The sequence below is a fragment of the Leptosomus discolor genome, chromosome 4 (genome assembly GCF_034619465.1).
Source record: "Leptosomus discolor isolate bLepDis1 chromosome 4, bLepDis1.hap2, whole genome shotgun sequence".
Taxonomy (NCBI): Eukaryota; Metazoa; Chordata; class Aves; order Leptosomiformes; family Leptosomidae; genus Leptosomus; species Leptosomus discolor.
Window position 1 is genome coordinate 57,337,167 of NC_141394.1, and position 19,556 is coordinate 57,356,722.

Sequence of the window (19,556 nt, forward strand, 5' to 3'; positions counted from 1 at the left end):
GAGGGAGGAGAGGGCTCTGGAAGTGGGAACCACTGCCTTCATGGCAGCAACTTCCCTTTCCCTATCCTGTGTCAGCTCCTTCCTACCCTTTCAAAGAGGAAACGAGCCTCCCTAGGGTCTTGAGGATTTGAGTGCTTGGCAGCATCTGTTCATGTGACTTCAGCCTCCTGTGGCAGCAGCTCTCTCTCTCCTCAACCACCCCCCTCAAAGAGGGGCTGTGCCTACATCCAGAGTGCACTCCCCCTGCAATAACAGTGTTCAGGCTGGTGTGGCTCATTCATCGGCTTTTCTGCATCCTTAGTCCCAGTTTGACAAATGAACTTGCAGAACAACTACAGGAAGACAAAAGAGAGGGGTAGGATTCTGCTGGTAGCTAACAGCTTCTAACGAGTGTCCTCCTTCTTCCTTTGCCCAGGCTCTATCAGGCTGTGAATGAGTTTGACACCATGACTGCTGAGGACTCCACTGCAAGGATGAGCAACGATTCCTCCAACATGGCTACAACAAAAATCCCCGAAGGCGTTGCTGGTGCGCCCAACGAGGCAGCTCTGCTGGCCCTCATGGAGCGCACAGGATATAGCATGATCCAGGAGAATGGGCAACGCAAGTATGGCGGCCCTCCTCCTGGCTGGGAGGGCCTGCACCCTCCTCGCGGCTGTGAAGTCTTTGTGGGCAAAATCCCCCGAGATGTCTATGAAGATGAGCTTGTCCCTGTGTTCGAGTCTGTCGGCCGCATCTACGAAATGCGCCTGATGATGGACTTTGATGGGAAGAACCGTGGCTATGCCTTCGTGATGTACACACAGAAACACGAGGCGAAGCGTGCTGTCAGGGAGCTGAACAACTACGAAATCCGTCCTGGCAGGCTGCTGGGTGTGTGCTGTAGCGTGGATAACTGCCGGCTCTTCATTGGGGGTATTCCCAAGATGAAGAAGAGAGAGGAGATCTTGGAAGAGATTGCCAAGGTGACGGAAGGCGTGCTGGATGTCATCGTGTATGCCAGTGCCGCAGACAAGATGAAGAACAGAGGCTTTGCCTTTGTAGAATATGAGAGCCATAGAGCAGCGGCAATGGCCAGGAGGAAACTCATGCCGGGAAGGATCCAGCTGTGGGGACACCAAATTGCTGTTGACTGGGCAGAACCAGAGATAGATGTGGATGAAGATGTCATGGAGACTGTTAAAATCCTCTATGTGAGGAATTTAATGATTGAGACTACAGAGGACACCATTAAAAAGGTCTTTGGGCAGTTTAACCCTGGCTGTGTAGAGCGGGTGAAAAAAATACGTGATTATGCCTTTGTGCACTTTACAACCAGGGAAGATGCCATTCATGCCATGAACAACCTTAATGGTGTCGAACTGGAAGGCTCATGCCTGGAGGTTACCTTGGCCAAGCCGGTAGACAAGGAGCAATACACTCGCTACCAGAAAGCAGCAAAAGGAGGGGCTGCAGCAACGCCCGAAGTAGCTCAGCAACCTAATTATGTTTACTCTTGTGATCCATACACACTAGCATATTATGGATATCCATACAATGCCTTGATCGGGCCCAACAGAGATTACTTTGTGAAAGGTTAGTAAGTACAATTAGGGGCTGTGGTGGGGAGGTTTGATCTCAGGCTGGTGCAGCCCAAGGTCTGCCTGAGCCAAAGGACAGCTGGTGCTATGTGCTGTTTTCTTAAATGCTCTTTTATAGGCCTTTTTGCTATATTTCTGTTTGGTCTCATTTTAATTTATGACTATACAGAGTGTATTTTTCTATAAATAATTGCTAATGTACAGCCTAATATGAGGGAGGCATCAAAAATATGGTTAAGAATGAGCTAATAGACCAAGCACGGGATGGGGAAGAGATCTGGTACAAGCCCAAGGACAATCCTTCCAAAGATGGATGCCTCCTTCCAAAGAGCTGTATTCTAAGTATTAGAGATCATGACAGAGTGCTCCCTTTGCCTTCTCCTGGGGGTGGGGGTAAGGTGACCTGGTCATCCAAAGAGAGGGTGTCAGGGAAAGACTCAGTTGGGAGCTCTACAGGTGTCATTTGCCCTCCGCATTAAAATGACAGTAGTGTTGTATCCTTTATAAGGTCATTTGAGAACTACGAGCAGAAGGAATCATGTGAGTGCAAAATAATTTTTTTATTATGCACACTTTAATTAGTTATCAGTTACAGTAATTAAAAATTAACCCAAAATCAGTTATTCATAAAAAACACCAGCATCTATAACTGGTGTTATAGTTACAATTATCCTGTACTTAGAGGAAATACAGTTTCCTGAAATTTAATGTGTATTTCCATATAACAGGCAGTTTAGCATGAATATATTCTTAAAGCAGGCATGTAAACCAAAAAATATTTTTAACCCTAGTTGATCAAGAATTTCAGCTTCTTCTCAATTTCCAGATTTGTACCTGCAATGAACTACAGAGGAGTTAACTGGCAGTCTAAGTATTCAATTAGGCCATCATAGAGTGCATTAACACCACAGTGTCCAAAGTACTGTTGCAATATGTGTGGAGTCATTAAGATAAATAAAGGCAATATTTTTGGACATGGAGTATATTCACATTACTAATAAAATAGAAGAGAAAACAAACAACACTAGTAAAAAAAATATGCAATGATGGACAAAGTTGGTTAAAGGCCAGGTACAATTTCGGGCCATCTCTGCAGGGTCCCATCACAGCCAGCTGAGAGGCTGGGTCTCCTCTGGAGGACAGCTGAGAGCAGAAGCTGTTCCTACTGCATGGAAATCACCCTGGAGGAGCCCCTCTCTCTGCTGAGTGCATTATACCCATAACACTGGCCATGAGAGCTGCATTAGTATAAATAAGCAGTTAATGTATGGTCAGAAACATCAAGACCAAACTTGCATAGGCTATACTTGGTGATTCTAAGGCCAAACTCTTCTGTTTTCCTAAGCGAGGTCACTAAGACTTACATCAAACTAACTTTGGCAGCCTCATTTCTAAGTACATGCCTCTCGATCTCAACCTGGGGCCATTCGTGCTCCCCATGGAGCTGTCACTCTCCGTCGTTCACCACCCTCTTCTATGTTGTTATCATAAGCAGGCAGCATACGAGGCAGAGGGCGAGGTGCAGCTGGCAACAGAGCCCCAGGCCCCAGGGGCTCCTACCTGGGGGGATACTCCGCCGGCCGTGGCATCTACAGCAGGTACCACGAAGGCAAAGGAAAACAGCAAGAGAAAGGATACGAGCTGGTACCCAACTTGGAGTTACCTGCGGTCAATCCGGTGGCCATTAAGCCCGGCGCAGGTTAGTATGTGCAGTGAGGGGAGGAAAGCAGAGGTGGTGGGCAAGCACCGGCTCCAAGCCTTGTGTCAGGCATGCAGGGACCCCTCCAGGGCCAGTCCACAGCTGCAGCAGTGGGGACGGTGCGGTGCTGGGGCTCAATGCTCCCCTGTGCCGTATGCCTCCTGGCCCTGGCCGGGCTTTCTGCAAATAAGAGGCATGCAGTGGGACAGGGGATATGAACATCTGGGAGCTCTTCAGGCCAAAGAGAAAAGGGCTGAAGCTGTGCCCACCTCTCCTGTCCCCTTTTGTACCTCCTCAGGAGGAAGTGGACTTTCCTCTCCGTCTAGTTATGTACACTAGAGCATGGTGACTAAAAACGATCTTCCTCTCTTTTAATTTCTTCAATGCTATTTTCACCCTGGGAGATTCCCACCACAGATTTCCAGCCAGGCCAGAGCTCTCCCCTGCTTAATTCTTATTTCTCTGGTGCTACAAGGCTGGGAAAAGGACCTGTGGCTTTCCCATTACAGGGAAGTCCCTGGCTCAGGCAAGCTCCTCTGTCCCCATCAGCAGCAGGGCAAGAAGCAATGCAGGGAGCCCTTGGGGTCCAGCCTGCAGCAATGCAGTGCCTACAGGAGAGCTCAGCTCTGCTAGGCTGTGGGGAGCCAGCCCAAGGGCAGGGGCAGAAATCGCGCCCTTCTGCCACATCCTCAGCTGAGTATCCAGCCCTTGCCCGTCCCAGGTCAATGGGGTGAAGGCTGAAGCCCTGCAATTCCTCAAGATCCTGTTTGGAAAGATTTTTATTTGGGAAAGCAGCTTGAGGAAGAAGGTCCTTGCAGGTGACAGGGGCAAGCCCTCTTGCAGAAGTCCTCAGGTCTTCTCGCCATTCCTCTCTCCAAGTAAATTGTAACTCCAGGACCTAAGCGGTGCTTAATAACAAAGCTGCAGTGGTTTCCTAAAACACGCTCCATACTGTCAGTGGAAACTACAGCCTGCATTTAATGAAGACTGTGAAGAGTTCTTCGTAAGAGCTGGATAAGACAATGTGAGAAGAGGTCTAGAGACAAAAGGCGGCTGTTAAGATTAGAGCTGTTTCCAAAGGAAGATCAGACTTTCTGAGAAAACTACCCACTCACAATCAGAAAATATTACTGCTATGCGTGTTTGTAAAGATACTTCAGGAATTCTAGGTATTACTAAAGGATGCTTGAAAATTGGGCTGTGAAATGCACACCTATTAGTGGTCTCTGTAATAGTTCAACTGCCAAACAAAACCCTGAAGCTCAGTCTAAATGTTTCCAAATTTGAAGTATGTTGAGATTCAGATTTCTTTATTGGGTCTTCCCCCTCGTTTGGTTCTAGCACAGCCTCTGAGCACAGAAGCACCCAGTCTATTTTCTCCAAGCAGATCAGATGATCTAGTAAGAGGTACCACATACAAGGCTTACCTCTGTTATTAAAAGGGTATGACTGAAAGCACGCTACCAGAAAGGAGGAGTAGAGATGTACCGACTCTGCAAAGTTTCCTACCATTTAGAACAACCTTAAAGCTTATTTCTCTGTAAACGGTTAGAAAACTCCTGAGAGGTCACCCCAATACCCCAGGTGCTTGTTACTGCTTTTCTGCTGGAAGTTACTACAGACTGGAGCACGTGAGCTTTCTGCCTTTTCTTTGATGAGAAGTTATCCAGCTTATTTAAACCAGTGATAAAACTGGTTTAAGCTGACCAGGTGGACTTGTTCTAGAAGGACAACTGGAAAAGCTCATGGGTGGAGGTCTCTACTTGAGGAAACAGTGGTAGTCCACTGGCAGTGGAAAAATCTCTGCCTGAAAGATACCTGATCAGATCCCTTGTTGCAGTGTCTAGGATCAAAATGAGAGTACTGCTTGCTGGCACCTGTCCTTCCCACAAGCAGAACTGCATACTTCCACATTGCAAAGTTTCATCCCAATGAAAGTTACCCGTGTGCATGTTTGGCTTCATATCTGACTTACTGCCTGCACCTCCCATAGATGGCAACATCACCTCTTAGTCCATCATTTGATTACTCTGTTCTCCCTGTGAATATCCTTACTGCTGAAAGGCTCACAAGCTGAATGCTGAAGTGTGCACTATGAGGCAACTATGGAAATCGTAACATCATAGAACGGTTTGAGTCGGAAGGAACCTTTAAAGATCATCTAGTCCAACCCAATTGTCATGGGCAGGGACATCTTTCACAAGGTCAGGTTGCTCAAAGCCCCACGCAACCTGAACTTGAACACTTCCAATGATGGGGCATCCACAACTTCTCTGGGCAACCTGTTCCCAGTGTCTCATCACCCTCATCATAGTGTATTCCTTCCTTATGTCCAATCTAAATCTACCCTCTTTCAGTTTAAAACTGTTATCCCTTGTCCTATTACTACAGGTCCCACTAAAAAGTCTGGCTCTATCTTTCTTACAAGCCCCCTCTAAGTATTGCAAGGATGCAATAAGGTCTCCCTGGAGCCTTCCCCAGGCTGAACAACCCAAACTCCCTCAGCCTGTCCTCATAGGACAGGTGCTCCAGCCCTCTGATCACTTTCATGGCCCTCCTCTGGACTCACTCCAACAGGTCCTTGTCTTTCTCGGGCTGTAGACACCAGAGCTGAACACAGTACTGCAGGTGGGGTCTCATGAGAGCAGAGTAGAGCAGAAGCATCACCTCTCTTGACCTGCTGGCCAGCTTCTCTTGATGCAGCCCAGGATGCGATTGGCTTTCTGGGCTGTGAGTGTATATTGCCAACTCATGACCAATTATTGTGATTATTTGGAATGTTCAGCAAAGTGCCACAGAAGTCCATTTTGGACCACGTACAAACTGACTGCTCTGAACACAGTCCTTCTGACCAGATTGTTTTTCCTTTGTCCGAAAGGCCATAGCTCTAACTATTTTGCCTTGTCCAATTTTGGCATGAGGGAGAATTCTCTGAAGAGCAATTTCTTTTTTTTTGGTATCATTAAATAGATTGATCCTGTAGGAGAGAGATGGGATAAAATGTATTTAGCCCAGTTAGTCCTGGGAAATGCATAATAGTAAATGAACTGGTATTTCACAGGGTTGGCCAAAGCATGGCATATAGACAGGACGAGTAGCTACCTGCAACTTCTAAAGTACAAACCACACTTTTCTTTCCTGGAGCAGCTCTGCCTATGGCAGCTACACATCCCTTGATCTCAACAGCTGGAGTGGGGACCCCACAGGGACAGTACACGCTCCCACCTGTCCCTGTGCTCAGGCCACATTCTTGACCAGGGGGAGGACAGTGGTGGTCAGAAGGGGCTGTGTAAAATTGGGTCACAGCTCCCAGTCCCCAGCAGGGCTCTGGCTCTGGAACACCTATGCCAGGAGCATGGAGGGGGGAATGCTGGGCAGAGCAGACAGCTTTGATCCCATCACTGTGCATCAGCCACGGTGCTCCCACCTGTGGGGAGGGCAGAGGTGCACCAGGTTCCCCACCAACACATTGGGCTGATGAGAGAAGCGCAGGACCACTGCAGGAGAGCCAGAGCAGCCAGGAAGGAGGGGTCTTTGAGATGAGGTCCTGGAAACCCTCTCCTAACGCACCCAATGTGTCTGATCTCTCCTAGTGGCCATCCCAGCCATCGGTGCCCAGTACTCCATGTTTCAGGCCGCGCCACCAGCCAAGATGATGGAAGACGGCAAAATCCACACTGTCGAGCACATCATCAACCCTATAGCTGTCCAACAGGACCCAGCTAGTGCGGCAGCTGCAGCGGCAGCTGCGGCTGCAGGTGTAATACCAGCTGTCTCAACGCCACCCCCCTTCCAGGTGAGTTCAGCACATAAGTCCTGCTTCCTATATATCCTGCTTCCCATACATCCTACTCTGCATACCCGGGGTGGGGGGAAAGCCTGGCCTCTTGCGCTGCTCCCATTCAGGAGATATTGTTGAGGACGTTACGGTGCCCAATAGCCCTGCAGTTCATCTCACCTGTCTTAGACATCCTCCCTCTGGAGGACCCAAATCTGGAAGGGAGAGAACAGGCTACCCCGTGATGGTGTGCATTCAGCAGGGCATGTGCTGCCTACCTTCCTGCCTACCCTCCTTCAGGCTCCCCTTCTAGGGGTTTTGCAACTCAGGGGATGGAAACAGGATATTACAGCAATTTAAGAACCTTTTTTTGACGTCTGAACCCAACATTTTCCTTCCAGGGTCGCCCCATCACGCCCGTGTACACCATGGCTCCCAACGTGCAGCGGATCCCTGCTGCCGGGATTTACGGGACAAGTTACGTGCCGTTTGCAGCGCCTGCCGCAGCGACAGCAACGATAGCCACGCTACAGAAGAACGCCGCCGCTGCCGCCGCTGCCGCCGCTGCTGCCTATGGGGGATATGCCGGCTACATCCCCCCGGCCTTCCCAGCTGCCACCATCCAGGTCCCCATCCACGACGTCTACCAGACATATTGAGACTGTCGGCAGAGGAGGGTGGTGGAGAAACACACACTGAAGGAACACTTTACTATTTATGAAGAAAGAACCAGCTGCAAAAGAGTTAACGTTTGGGCTTGGTAAACTGATGCAGAAAGTGAAGAATGTCATAGAAAAACGTGTTCAAAATATTTTCTACGCTTGAAGTTTTCACTAACTTTTTTAGGCTATTTTTAAAACTTAACACGCCTGTATTCAAACATTTCTAAAGGACCTCGATGCATCCAGCCCGCCGCTGACATGCATTTATACGCATCCTAGTGGGGTTGCATAGGGTCTTTTTTTTTTTTTTTAGCAGTTATATTTTCAATATATTTGTGGTATGAAGGTTATTTTTTAGTAACTTCTGCACTCCAGAGATGTCTATTTTGTAGTGCCTTTAATAATATATCAGCTATATATTAAAAAGCACACCTAAGCAGCTAGGGAAAGTTTTAACAATATATTTTGAAGAATATATTCAATATTTAAAGAATACATACCTTAGATATTTTTTTTTTTAAGAAAGAAAACAACAAGTATCTTATTTAAAAAATTATACTGGAAAGTGCAATTTGAAAAATGTGCAAGACCTCTGCATTTTTGTGCTGGCATTAATAGAATCTGCTCATTCTTATTTGAAATCCTAAGTAACTAATATTGCCTGTTTGGGAGAAAGAGAAAAAAAAAGTCTCCTCACACAAACCTCATCACAGTGTGATTTGCAGTCTTGTGTTAAGCAAAGGAAAGGCTCTGAGTTTTCCTTAACAACTGGATTTTCTATTTATTGAAGCTACTCATAGTTGGAGCATGTGCAGAAATGAGTAGCCAATATTTCGCACGAGGTGTCTTGACTTAGATCTTCATCCAGTATAAAGCCTAGGCTCTTTTTCAATGCTCTTTATTTTATTCTTTGAAGTATATGTTGTAGTGACTGAGAATGTATGCTGCTGTCAGCAAGAGCAAGAGCGCTTTCGCTGAGAGGATGCGCAGCGTTACTTACCCATTGGTCCATCATGTTCTATGAGAAATTTCCAAGGTACTAGGGGTGGTAGTGATACTGGAAATAGTGAAACAGGGCTAGCCTCCCTCCCGGCCTCCCTTCCACTCTTAATTCCCCTTCTCCGCAACTGGAGTTGTACATGCACATCAGGGGTGGGAGCGATTAGACCTGATGATTTTAAGACATAGAGCTTGTAAATATCATTTAATATACATTTTTAAAGTCATTTTATGTTGCAAATTTACATGGTATGTGGTTTGCCACAAAACAAAAACCTTTTATTGCGATGTTATAAAAAAGTTTGTTTTATTAAGAAGTAAATATATTATTGCAGTGTTTTGTGGCCTGTTTAAAGGCTTTTATTTAGTAGTGCGGTGAATGTAAAATATAGTAAAATGGCAAAGAAATATCTTGCCCATTGTATGAAGCGCATCAGCCCTGCAAACACAGCTCTGGTGACGTGAGGTGCGAAGCAGGGAGTAAGTAAACAATGTTCCTTTACTTTTTGTGGTGTAAGTACCAACCGAAGGGGTTTTGTATTCAGTAGAGCATATTTTGACAACTGAACCACTTCCAGACCACATCCAGCTCTGTTAAGTGACCTTTTAACACACTTTTTTTCCTTGCCTCAAAATTGAGCGTTTGTTTTTTAGGTGCTCTTGCTCAGCCAGGCTGAGCTCTCCTTAACCCTGTCACCCCATTAGTGAAAGCACTGTGAGGTTAACCATTAGGTCGGACTATGCCCCTCCTCACCCCTTCCCAGACGACTTTTATTGTCTGTCCCTCTGCTTCTGAAAGCGCACCCAGATTGCCGCCCCAGGGCCCTGCCCCTTCGTAGGGCGAGGGGAGGTGATTTGGGCAAAGCCCCCAACAGGGAGGCTGGGCCTACCTCCTCCAGCTCAAGCACTAAATGTTGTCCTGGGTCCACAGGATCTGCACAAACACCCCAGGGTTTGGGAAAAGGCAGTCTAGTAGTTTGGGTCTCTGATGGCCCTTTTCCAGCCCCATGCCACGGCCAACCCACAGAGGAGGGATGAAGGGTGATGGCTCCCTTCCCACTCATCCTCTCCACAACAGTGGGACAAGGGTCCTGCTGCTCACAGAGGTGGCAGGGAGAGAAAGGAGCCAACGAGGGCAAACCCCAAGGCACCCCAGGCCACTGGTGGGTGCTGCCTGCACCAGGGTAGGAGGGGGATGCAGGCAGGACACAGGCAGCTGGGTCACACCGAACCTCCCGCACATGCCTCTCTTTTACACTTGCTTCTAAACCATTTCATGTACACTACTACTGAGGTAAGTCTGATAACTTGAAATGTGAACATCTTTAGGTTAAGAACAAACTATTCAAATAAAAAAAAATAAAAAACAAAAAGAAAAAACAAAACTAGTGTGCCTTGTTCTCGAAAGAGCTGATATTTTAGGTATTTTGTTGTATCTCTGTTCTCTGTACTATCAGAAGCCTCTGAGTTTATTAGTTCTTGCTCCATTTACGGTACATTTCTAGGATGTAGTGAATAAAGCATTCTTTAAAAATGGAGACTGTTACTTCATTGCAATATCCCACCACCAGGTTTAGCCTCTCTGCCAAGGCTGTGCTCCCCTCCAAGCTGGAGAGAGGGTGTTCGGGGCAGGAGGGGAGTGAGGCGCCACAGCTGGCATCCCCACAGGCCCCTGTGGGGAGGGGAGATGCACTGTCCCACTGGCTCCCACATCCCACCACCTGCAGAGGACAGTAACCTTTCCAGCAGGCGTACTGGGCATCTCCCCATTCTTCCAGCAGCCTCTGATCAGCCTGTCTTTTCACCTCCTGTTTAGTCAGTGCCTGGATGTGGATGGAGCTGAAGCTGTCATCCCTCCCTGCTTTCCATCCACCCAGCGACAAAAACCCCTGTAGCTCTGTTGCATGTCCGTGCTACAGGGCAGAAGCGCTGCACACTGGCACACGTGCTGTGGACTGGCACATCATTTTCATCTCTGCATGCTTCAACCTTCAGATGCACAGAAAGCTAAGCTGTACCTCTTGGCAGTATTTGCAGTCCTGCAGAATCCCTGGTTGTTTCCTTGGTGTAAGTCCACCCAGAGAAAATTTGCTGCAAATAGCAAGTCCGGGGAGCAGAGCAGTCTGAGGGAGCAGAGGTAAACTGAGGCAAAGCAGAGAGATGGAAGAGGTGCTGGCCACCAAGGCAGGGACTAGCAGTAGTGAATAATTTGAAAGAGGAGGCCAGAATAAAGACTGCATGAGTTTCTACGTCACAAGAAAGCAAAAGTGTCAGCAACTTCCTACCTCTTGCATCGTTCCTCATAACGCAACTAGGACAAGGCACTTTATGCCAACATGCCTTGGGTTTCCTGAAGGATATAATCATAAGAGGTTTGCCTAGTCTTTTTTTGTGCAAGGAAATGGGAAGAAAATAATTTTTTTTTTTTTTTGGTAGGATTTGTGGGTGGGGATAGATTCACCTGGTTTTGCCTGTTTTCCCTGTATAAACATTGCAGGTTTGGTTTAGGAATCTGTGTGTCCCAGCAATCATTTCCACTACCAGGTCAATCTACCTTGCTCAGGGTAATCAACATGATGCTAAAAACAGCTTTCAAGTAGAGATAGCCACATTAGCACTTCATCTGTCAGACAAACCATCAAGTCACACAAGAAGACTAACACCTTCCCACTCACTAGAGGTCGACCCATGTTCAGCCGGATGAGAAAGAAACCACCAGCAAACCACAGCCCTTTACAGCTGTTCAGACATAAGGCATGCCCTTCACAAAAAGCAACATTTTCCAGGTGAGGTAAAGAACTTTGCCACACTGAAATGTGTTTCTGTCTCTTTCTTCTTTCCCTTTATCCAAGCCACCCAAGGTTAAAATGAATCTATGCAGCTTTTTCTAAACAGACACTTTACAAAATATTTTTTTTATTTTCCTAGACTGCTGGTTTCTGACTTCAGTTGTGTAAGATCTTAATTAATGATTAACCCATCGAAAGGTTGAAATATGCAAGTCATTCTCAGGATATTAACATAAACAATGCCAGAGAAATGCAATTGTGCTTTCAAGATGACCTTGCTGCCTTGGGAATGTCAGGAGCTCTGTGGAAGCCTTGGGCACTGTGACAACAAGTTGCCAAGCTGACCCCATTCCCTTTCTGAACGTCTTTCTTGATGATCTTGAAGAGTAGACGTGGACTTCACTGGCTGGTATCGACATAAATTGCTGAAAACCAGCACTGACTTTCTTCAGGAAACGCCACCCATTAACATAACTGTGATACAACTACTATACAAACAGATTAACAAGAAATTCAAGTGGATTAGCACCACTCTGATATTTCAACATCTCATTTGTATAAGCACTAGAGCTCAAAGTATATGCAAAATGCATTTTTGGCATGTCTGGAAAAGTATATGCGGTACCCCATCCCCTTCTCTGTGGCTATTGTGACACCTCTAAGGTCTCTGGTCTGGCTGGGTCCTGAGCACCTACTGAGCTCTCTGCTTCCTGTATGCCTATCGGTGACAAAACTGGTCCATCACGCTGACCTATAAAATAAATAAACCCCAGACCTACCTCACAACAACAGAAACTCCCTCTACTGTGTGTCTAAAAGCCAGCAAAGTCAGGTTTTATGCTCCCCTGTGTCAATTAAACGCTGAATCACACATGACTGAGTTTCAGTCCTGCCTGGCAACAAAATGGTTGGAGAGGCGTTGCCAGGAGAAGCTGTAAATTAGGGAATAAAAAAAAGGCAGCTTTGTGGCACCAAGTCCTTCCCTCCTGGCACAAAGGCAGGCTGTGCCATGCAATTATGGTCGTTCAAGATGCCAAAGAGCAAAAGACTATGGAAATTTTTAGAAATTTAGTACTGTAGAAGTACTTCCATACAAAGTATTTCCTGTCAAGCTGATGAATTAGATCAGATTTTTTTTTTTTCCCCTCCAGCCAGAAGACAAGGACTGGAGTTTGCTGGTTTCCTAATCAGAGAAGACAGAAGCTCCGCCTCGCAGTCCTCACCTAGGCAAAACCGCAGATCCTGCATGTGGGAGGTGAGCAGTCAAGAACTAAGTCTTCATCAGAAAACTTTATGGGGAAAAATGCTCAGATATGCTCAGTTTTGCCCCACGTGCACCAAACAGCCATGGCTTCCCAACAGGGTGACAGATATCACCTAAATGGGCTGTGCCAGTCAATGCTCTGCACCACGGTGGGCCCTGGGGCTTTGCCTCTATCTGCCTGGGGCTCCCCACAACCACCTTTGCCCAGGGCATGCAGACAGCTGGTTCATAGGGTAGTTGCCATGCTGAGGGAAGCCGTGTCACTTTTCATGATCTGGTTGCCCACAGTTGTAGTTTTACTTTGAAGCAAGGTATGTTTTTGTTCATTGTTTGTACCTCTTTCCACGTGTGTAGTTTTTGCCAGCCAGGCTGCACTTTGAGCCTGTCCTTGCATGTTTTTGCAATGTCACTGAAGTTCGGTGTTAGCTTGGCTGCTGCCTGCAATCTGCATGGTGGGAAGTGGGAAGCCACAAAAACAGAAAAGAAACAGAAGATCTTCCTGAAGCATGAAAAAAAACCCCTGCAAACAGCCTACACAAGCCACAGTAGTGATGTCAAGTTAACCAGCAGAGAGAGAAATGCATTTATATCGGTCAGAGGCAAACCAGCCTACACTTAGAGCAGTTCCTTTGTTACAAAGCTTTGAAGTAGTAACTCTGATGAGCAATTATCACTCCTGTAACAAATCTGGAAGATACAGACCAAGGTGTTTTCAGTCCATCAACAGGACATGCAATGACAAGGGATTACTTATTAAACTTGTTATGCATGCACCAGCTGTACACTGGGCATCCTTAGTTTTGGCTGCTGTCCCTTGCAGGAGGGCTTTCTGGCCACGTGGATAAGCTAAGGATTCCCTCACGGCTTGGCTTTGCTCCAGGCAGACAGATCCCTTCACTCACCAGCCTTTGTGCAGGATGCAGAGGGACACAATCCTAGTCAGCAGCTGCAACACTGGCATCCAAGCAGCACCATGGAGGCACTTGTCATCCTGCAACACTCCAAGTAGCAATGATGCAGCTGCCAAGAGCTTGGCAGAGCACTCAGGAGGGCCCTAGCCCACAAAATGTTGAGGAGTACCAGCACCTCATCAGTGATCAGTTCACCAAAGACATAGGCAAGAAAGAAAACACCCAATAGCCTTGCCCTTTAGCATCACATAAGCAGTCCAGTCTTCCCCTCCACTAACTCTTCACTACCACCAGCAGGGTAGTTTCTTGCTACAACCCAAACCGTTGCAGTGAACTCCTCCAAAAGAAAGACTGTTCACCCCTGTATCCACACAGTGGAGTGCTACAGCCTGAGAGGGCAGTGGTACACCCCATGATCCACGTAGGCATACCTCCTCCTGTGGTGTCCTGGCAATGCTGTTGGCCATGCCCCTGACCCCATGATGCTGCAGCAGGATCTGGAGCACACCCAAAGGATCTCATATTACAGATGAGCCCCAAGAAGCACAAGGTAAAGTACCTCAGGCTTGGCATACGTGTCAAAATTTAAAGATGGGGAAGAGCGTTACCTCTGACTTGGACTTCCAGCATGAATCATGAGGTGTTTGACAACATACTGGTGGAGACATACCTGGAGGAAGCACCGCAGACATCATCCAGACAGAATGGGAAACTGTGACGATGAGGTGGCATTCTGAGGCCCTGGCTTGTGGGAAAGCTGGTCAGTGAAGACAGGTATTAGCCTGTGGCATGGAAGACATTGTTTTGTATCAGTAATTGGATGCACATCTCACCCCACTGGTGTTTCCCCAATGGAGGGGTGCAGAGCAGGTCTCCCCCTGATGCATCTGGCTGTGTTCAGGGTTTTTCCCCACTATTGGCCTGCCAAACCAAGGATATTGGCTGGGTAAGTTGGGTAACACCCACAAAAGGCAGAAAAAACACCTTTGTCTATCTTGTCTGCTTTTCTCTCTTCTGCACACCAAGAAGGGCAGTAGCACAAGTGCATTCACTATGCACCCCTCTCTCCTTCTAGCACCTCTGAAGGGAGACACACAGAGAGGCTGGTCTTGCTTCTGCTGACAGATACTGCGTTCACCTTCAAGCCAGCCCTCCCTGGAGTACACATGGGGAAAGAGAGTGGGTTGGAAATGGAAATAAACAGAACTGATCCCCCAGCCCTGCATCTGCTCTCACACGGATGGCGAGGGACGACAGTAAGCAGAGCTGACCTGGACGAGATCTCCCACCCCATCCCAATTAAGACTACTTTTTTTTTTTTTTTCCCTCAGAAATGAATAGAAGAAATGCTGTATCAAGCACAACTGACACGAGCCTACTGCTCACAGAAAAAGAAATAATGAAAATCTGCTATAATTTGTATTTGGGAAGAAAAATCAAGTCCTGTTCAGCACTGTGCTGTCTCAGAGTCCCAACTTCCTTTACACCCAGCACCCCTTACTCAGGACCCAAACCCCTAAACATCGATCCAACCTACCAGCCTCTTTCCTGGCAGTGGGTTTTTGCCAGATTCAGCCACCTCGCCTTTGTCCGAGCTCCCAGCCCGGCTCCAATAGGGGCGTAGGTACCTCAAAACCACAGGGAACGGCATTGCTATTTGCACAAGAGGCTATGTGCTGCACAAGGATCTCCTTCTGAGCTCACCTAGCATTTCTTAATTTTTACTGGTGTAACTGAGACCTGGACCCTGTCCCTGTAGCATGCATGGGGTTTTGAGACACTGATTGTTTTAAGTGACTTTGTTCCACATTTTTGCTTTCTTATGAGTTTTTCTCAGGCTGTTCCTTTTGGGGTTGGGACCAGGACAGCACCAAGGTCTTAAAGCATTAGATTTAAGAATAATAAATACTGCTTTCAATTCATATATAAAAAAGAAAACTTCCTTGTCTTTCTGTGGTATCTTTGTGAGCAATGGAAGGGAAGGGAGAATACAGAAGTGTACAGCACTTGGCTCTGGGTACACCTCAAACTAGTTTTTCAACATTTTACAACCAGCTTTGGCCACGTGACCTACATGGAAAGATAAAACTGAGACATTTAATCCGTTTTCTTTTTTTTTTTTACCACAAGGAAGTGAATTTTATGTGGTTGCGATCATTAAATTATAGTAAATGATTGGCCCACAAGAGGAAAAAAAAACACAACTCCAGAATGGTTTCACACAGGGAAGGCTGGAACAGAGCAGCTGTTTGTGATCAAATACCTTTCCTTAGCTTGAAAACTCTGTGAGTTCTGCTGTTTCTCCCTGGCTGTCACATTTAGGGACACGTCAGCTCATTGCAGGTGAGGATTGTCCACCATTTGCTTTTGCAACCAGAGTATGAATAACAGCTTTCCAAAAGCCAACTGCTTTTTGAGCTAAAGCAGCAGCAGTTTCCCACATGTAAGTCATTAGGAAGTTATTAAACACCATATCATTCTGGAAAGTGGCAAGCTTTACAACTTTTGCTTCACCTCCAGAATACCATCAACGTTTGAAATGAAAGCTGGGTACCCAGTGAGCTGGGCACTCCAGTGTAGTGGGAGAGTGAAAGACAGTTCAGCCCAAACAGTGGCACAGGGCTGCCACCACCCTGGACTGGGAACATGCTCCCACCATTTCACAGGCAGCATGAATCATGTCCTTGGCATGGATAGGCTGGGGTGAACTCAGCACCTTCCTCCTGCTGGAGCATCACTGGGGATCAGTATGCAGTCCCCAGTGACAAGGCCAGCCCACAGCTCTGAGACACTTTCGGCTAGGTTATGAGTGGGAGAGCATCCTTGGCAAGGCCATGGTTAGTCAGCATTGCCAGCTGAGATGAGGACACAAGTAGGGAAAATGTTAGTGGAAACAGAAGATGTGCAAGAAACTCTGCAGACCGCGTCCACATGTTGTCCCCAGCATAGTCCAACCTGCCCACGAGGGTACACACTGTGATTTTGCTGTTGGCAGAGAACTGCCCCACAAATGACTGACAGGTGCAACACCCATTGTCAGAGTGCCAGTCACTGGAGATTGTTTCCTCCAGCACTGAGGGTGGCGTGCCCGCTGATTTCTGAGAACTGTGGCTTTTTACCTTTTTTTTTTTTTCTGTTTGGTTGCACTTCCACGTGCGAACACATACCAGTATTTTTCATTAGGGCAGTAGTAGTAGGACTATTTAAACAGCTTTTTGCTACAGTCTGCTCAATCCATGGAAATGTTGGCCTAAGCAAGATAACAGCTCAAGTTGAAAACAACCTTTGTAAAGGTACTGCTACTGTCCCCTGAAACATGCTAGCTGTGCATCTGCACAGGCCAAGCAGCCATTTTCATCTCAGGTGCTATGAGAGCACGACATCCAGGTTTCCAGACTGGAGCTGGCTCAGCTTTGACCAGCCCAGAAGAAGAGCAGGTGAGCCATGCACCCTAAGTGTTTGTGACCATCCCCAGAGGGTCGCTGCTGCCAGCTGAGGTGCTGTCTTGGCCAGGATGGGCCAAAGGGGAGGAGCAAGGGTTTGTGTTTAACCAGGCTCAGCTTCCTGATGCAGTCTGCCACGTCCCCACATGAACCATTGCACTGGCACAGGCAGGAGGCAGAGGGGAGAGCCCGTGCAGCCCAAGCGAGCTCCCCAGGAGCAGCCCGGCATCTGCTCCCATCTCAGCTTGCCACTGCCCTGCAGATGGAGGCAAGGGCACAGTGGCAGTAGCACATGAAAAACACACAACTAGCAATGCCCTGAGCAGGTGAGCACGGCTAAGAAAGGCAAAAGCCCCACCTGCAGCACAGAAAACATCTTGTAGATTAAATTGGGCTATGCCACTTCTTGTAATTGCACTGTGACTCTTCCTGTGAGGCTGCTGGCACTCAGCCGCAATATTTCTTGCTATGAGCCATTTTTATTAACTGGCAGCTCTCCTGCTCCCATTTAGTCTTGTGAGTAGTTTTTTTCCAAAGATAATTCCAGGGCCCAGCACAGCCCCACGCTCCCTGCCAGCAGCCCAGCTGTGTTTCCCCCAGGGCCTGCTCCACCAGCCTCTGCTGATCTGCTCTCCTGACTCTCCTGCTGCTTGCATTATGGCTTTACACATCTCAAAGCTTAGGAAGGGCCATTGGGCCAGCAGCGAGTGCCAACAGCGAGAGGCTGCCGCTGCCCCTGCTGCTGCTCCCCCCCAGCTTTCTCCTGCCCTTGTCTCAGGATCCTACCGATGGCAGCGCTCCCACAGACACTGCAGTCACCCCTCACCTTTAAGAGGTTTGACCCCAGATCACTTGAGAAATGGGTCTTCACATCTGTGAATGGGGAAAGCAGTGTGGAGAGCTTACCTGGCCATTGTGATCTGAAGAAGCTGCATTTCTTTGAATAAGGAACGCATAAAAAAATAATGAAAACCAAAAGGTGAACAAGTTTCCTGTGGCATCACTGCTCTGTGTGTCTGATTTGACTGGTGTATCTCAGACTGCACCTGCGCAGAAGTATTTTCTTCTCATCTTACCACAACCATAGAAAATCCCTACCAAGAAGCATTTTAAAATTTGACTTTCACAAAAGTCAGAACACCCTGAAACGGCCTATATAAGATAAACAATCATATATAATAACCTTAAGTACTCATAACTCAATGACTTTGGATATTTCAAGGCAAGTCTTTAAGAAGAGACTACTAGTCTTTAAGAAGAGACTACTAAAACATCCTGGCACCAGACATTATGCTGGGAAAAAAAAGGGAACATGCCAGCCAGAAAGATATTTCAGAATAGCCTTCTGATAGTTCATTACAAACCTAAAAGCATTATTATGAATTATGCTTAGCAAGGTTTCCTAGAGCCCCTCCATACTTTCCTATTGTTGATTCACATCTTAGCAGAACAGGCTTGCCTTTTTTTAAAATTAATTGTTACCTGTCTATTTATTAATTGGGTCAATTCATAAGCCCCAAAAGGCTGAAATCCCATAGTGAGTAGAAGAGGTGTGAGTATACTCATTATCCAACAAAAGTGTATCTATGTGCACTTCCAGGATGTTTTTCCTGACATCCGACATTACAGCCCCAGTGTGATGGGCAGCACAATGTCATGGCATCAGACGGGACTTGGAGGTCTCAGGTCTTGTTCCCACAAGTCTTCCACTTCCATCGAGCTCGATGTGAAAGCAGTACAAAAGGGCCAGCACGTGAGTGTGCACAGGAACACACACCTCCTGAAACAAAAGATAAATGCTAGTCTTTCAATGAAATCAGAAAGGGGAAGAAAAAAAGTGAAGGTAGAGCAGAAAAACCTGCAAGAGGTCAACAAGGAAAACAAAGGGCAGCTTGATGTAAGCAGCTATTTCACTCCAGAAATGGCAGGGCTGGCTAAGGCATTGCTGCCCAGTCTTTTTAATATAGAAATTCAGTGTAATTAGGGCTTTCTTGTACCAAGTAGATAACAGCAACCTGAAAGATAAGATTTAATAGTAGGTGAGGCTTAGGAGGATGGACAAGACAGAACAGACAAGGAACAGGGCTCTCCTCAAAAAGCAAAGGACAGCTAGGGAAAATGAAGGCGATTCTCTACATTTTACTTTTCTGCTTTGATCAGATGGAACAAAAGCTTTTGATGACTGTTATATGATCTAGTGATCAAAAATGAGAGCCAGGTCCAAATGAGTTAATATCTCTAATTGAAGGGTAAATAAAAGCAGATAACTACTTTCTAGAATGAAAGCAACTTTTGGACTAGTGACTGGAATAAGAAAGCACATTTTTTGCAGAAAAGTGAGGCTCAAACTGATGAAAGCTAGAAATAGATACATTTAAATAGACATAGAAGGATCAGTGTCAAGGATGAACTCATACAGGAACTAGCGAAT

The 19,556-nt window shown here is 46.8% G+C and overlaps 1 protein-coding gene across 2 annotated transcripts; it reads left to right on the forward strand.

Annotated features, from left to right (window-relative positions):
• The first annotated feature begins 422 nt into the window (after positions 1–422).
• Positions 423–7,716, forward strand: RBM47 (RNA binding motif protein 47). 2 transcript variants are annotated; one of them, XM_009947428.2, is made up of 4 exons: positions 423–1,575; positions 3,073–3,279; positions 6,873–7,075; positions 7,459–7,716. In XM_009947428.2, the coding sequence occupies exons 1-4, from the start codon at positions 447–449 to the stop codon at positions 7,714–7,716; spliced, it is 1,797 nt and encodes a 598-aa protein (XP_009945730.2). In that variant the 5' UTR covers positions 423–446. The 2 variants fall into 2 exon arrangements, with proteins under 2 accessions (XP_009945730.2, XP_086320257.1); XM_086464131.1 differs by lacking the exon at positions 3,073–3,279 and having other exon boundaries at positions 447–1,575.
• The last annotated feature ends 11,840 nt before the right edge of the window (positions 7,717–19,556 follow it).

Excerpts from the sequence above, each read along its gene's own strand:
- RBM47 (XM_009947428.2), top strand. The coding sequence starts at position 447 with ATGACTGCTGAGGACTCCACTGCAAGGATGAGCAACGATTCCTCCAAC. Across the intron at positions 1,576-3,072 it reads CAGAGATTACTTTGTGAAAG|CAGGCAGCATACGAGGCAGA; the intron begins GTTAGTAAGTAC and ends TGTTATCATAAG. Across the intron at positions 7,076-7,458 it reads CAACGCCACCCCCCTTCCAG|GGTCGCCCCATCACGCCCGT; the intron begins GTGAGTTCAGCA and ends TTTTCCTTCCAG.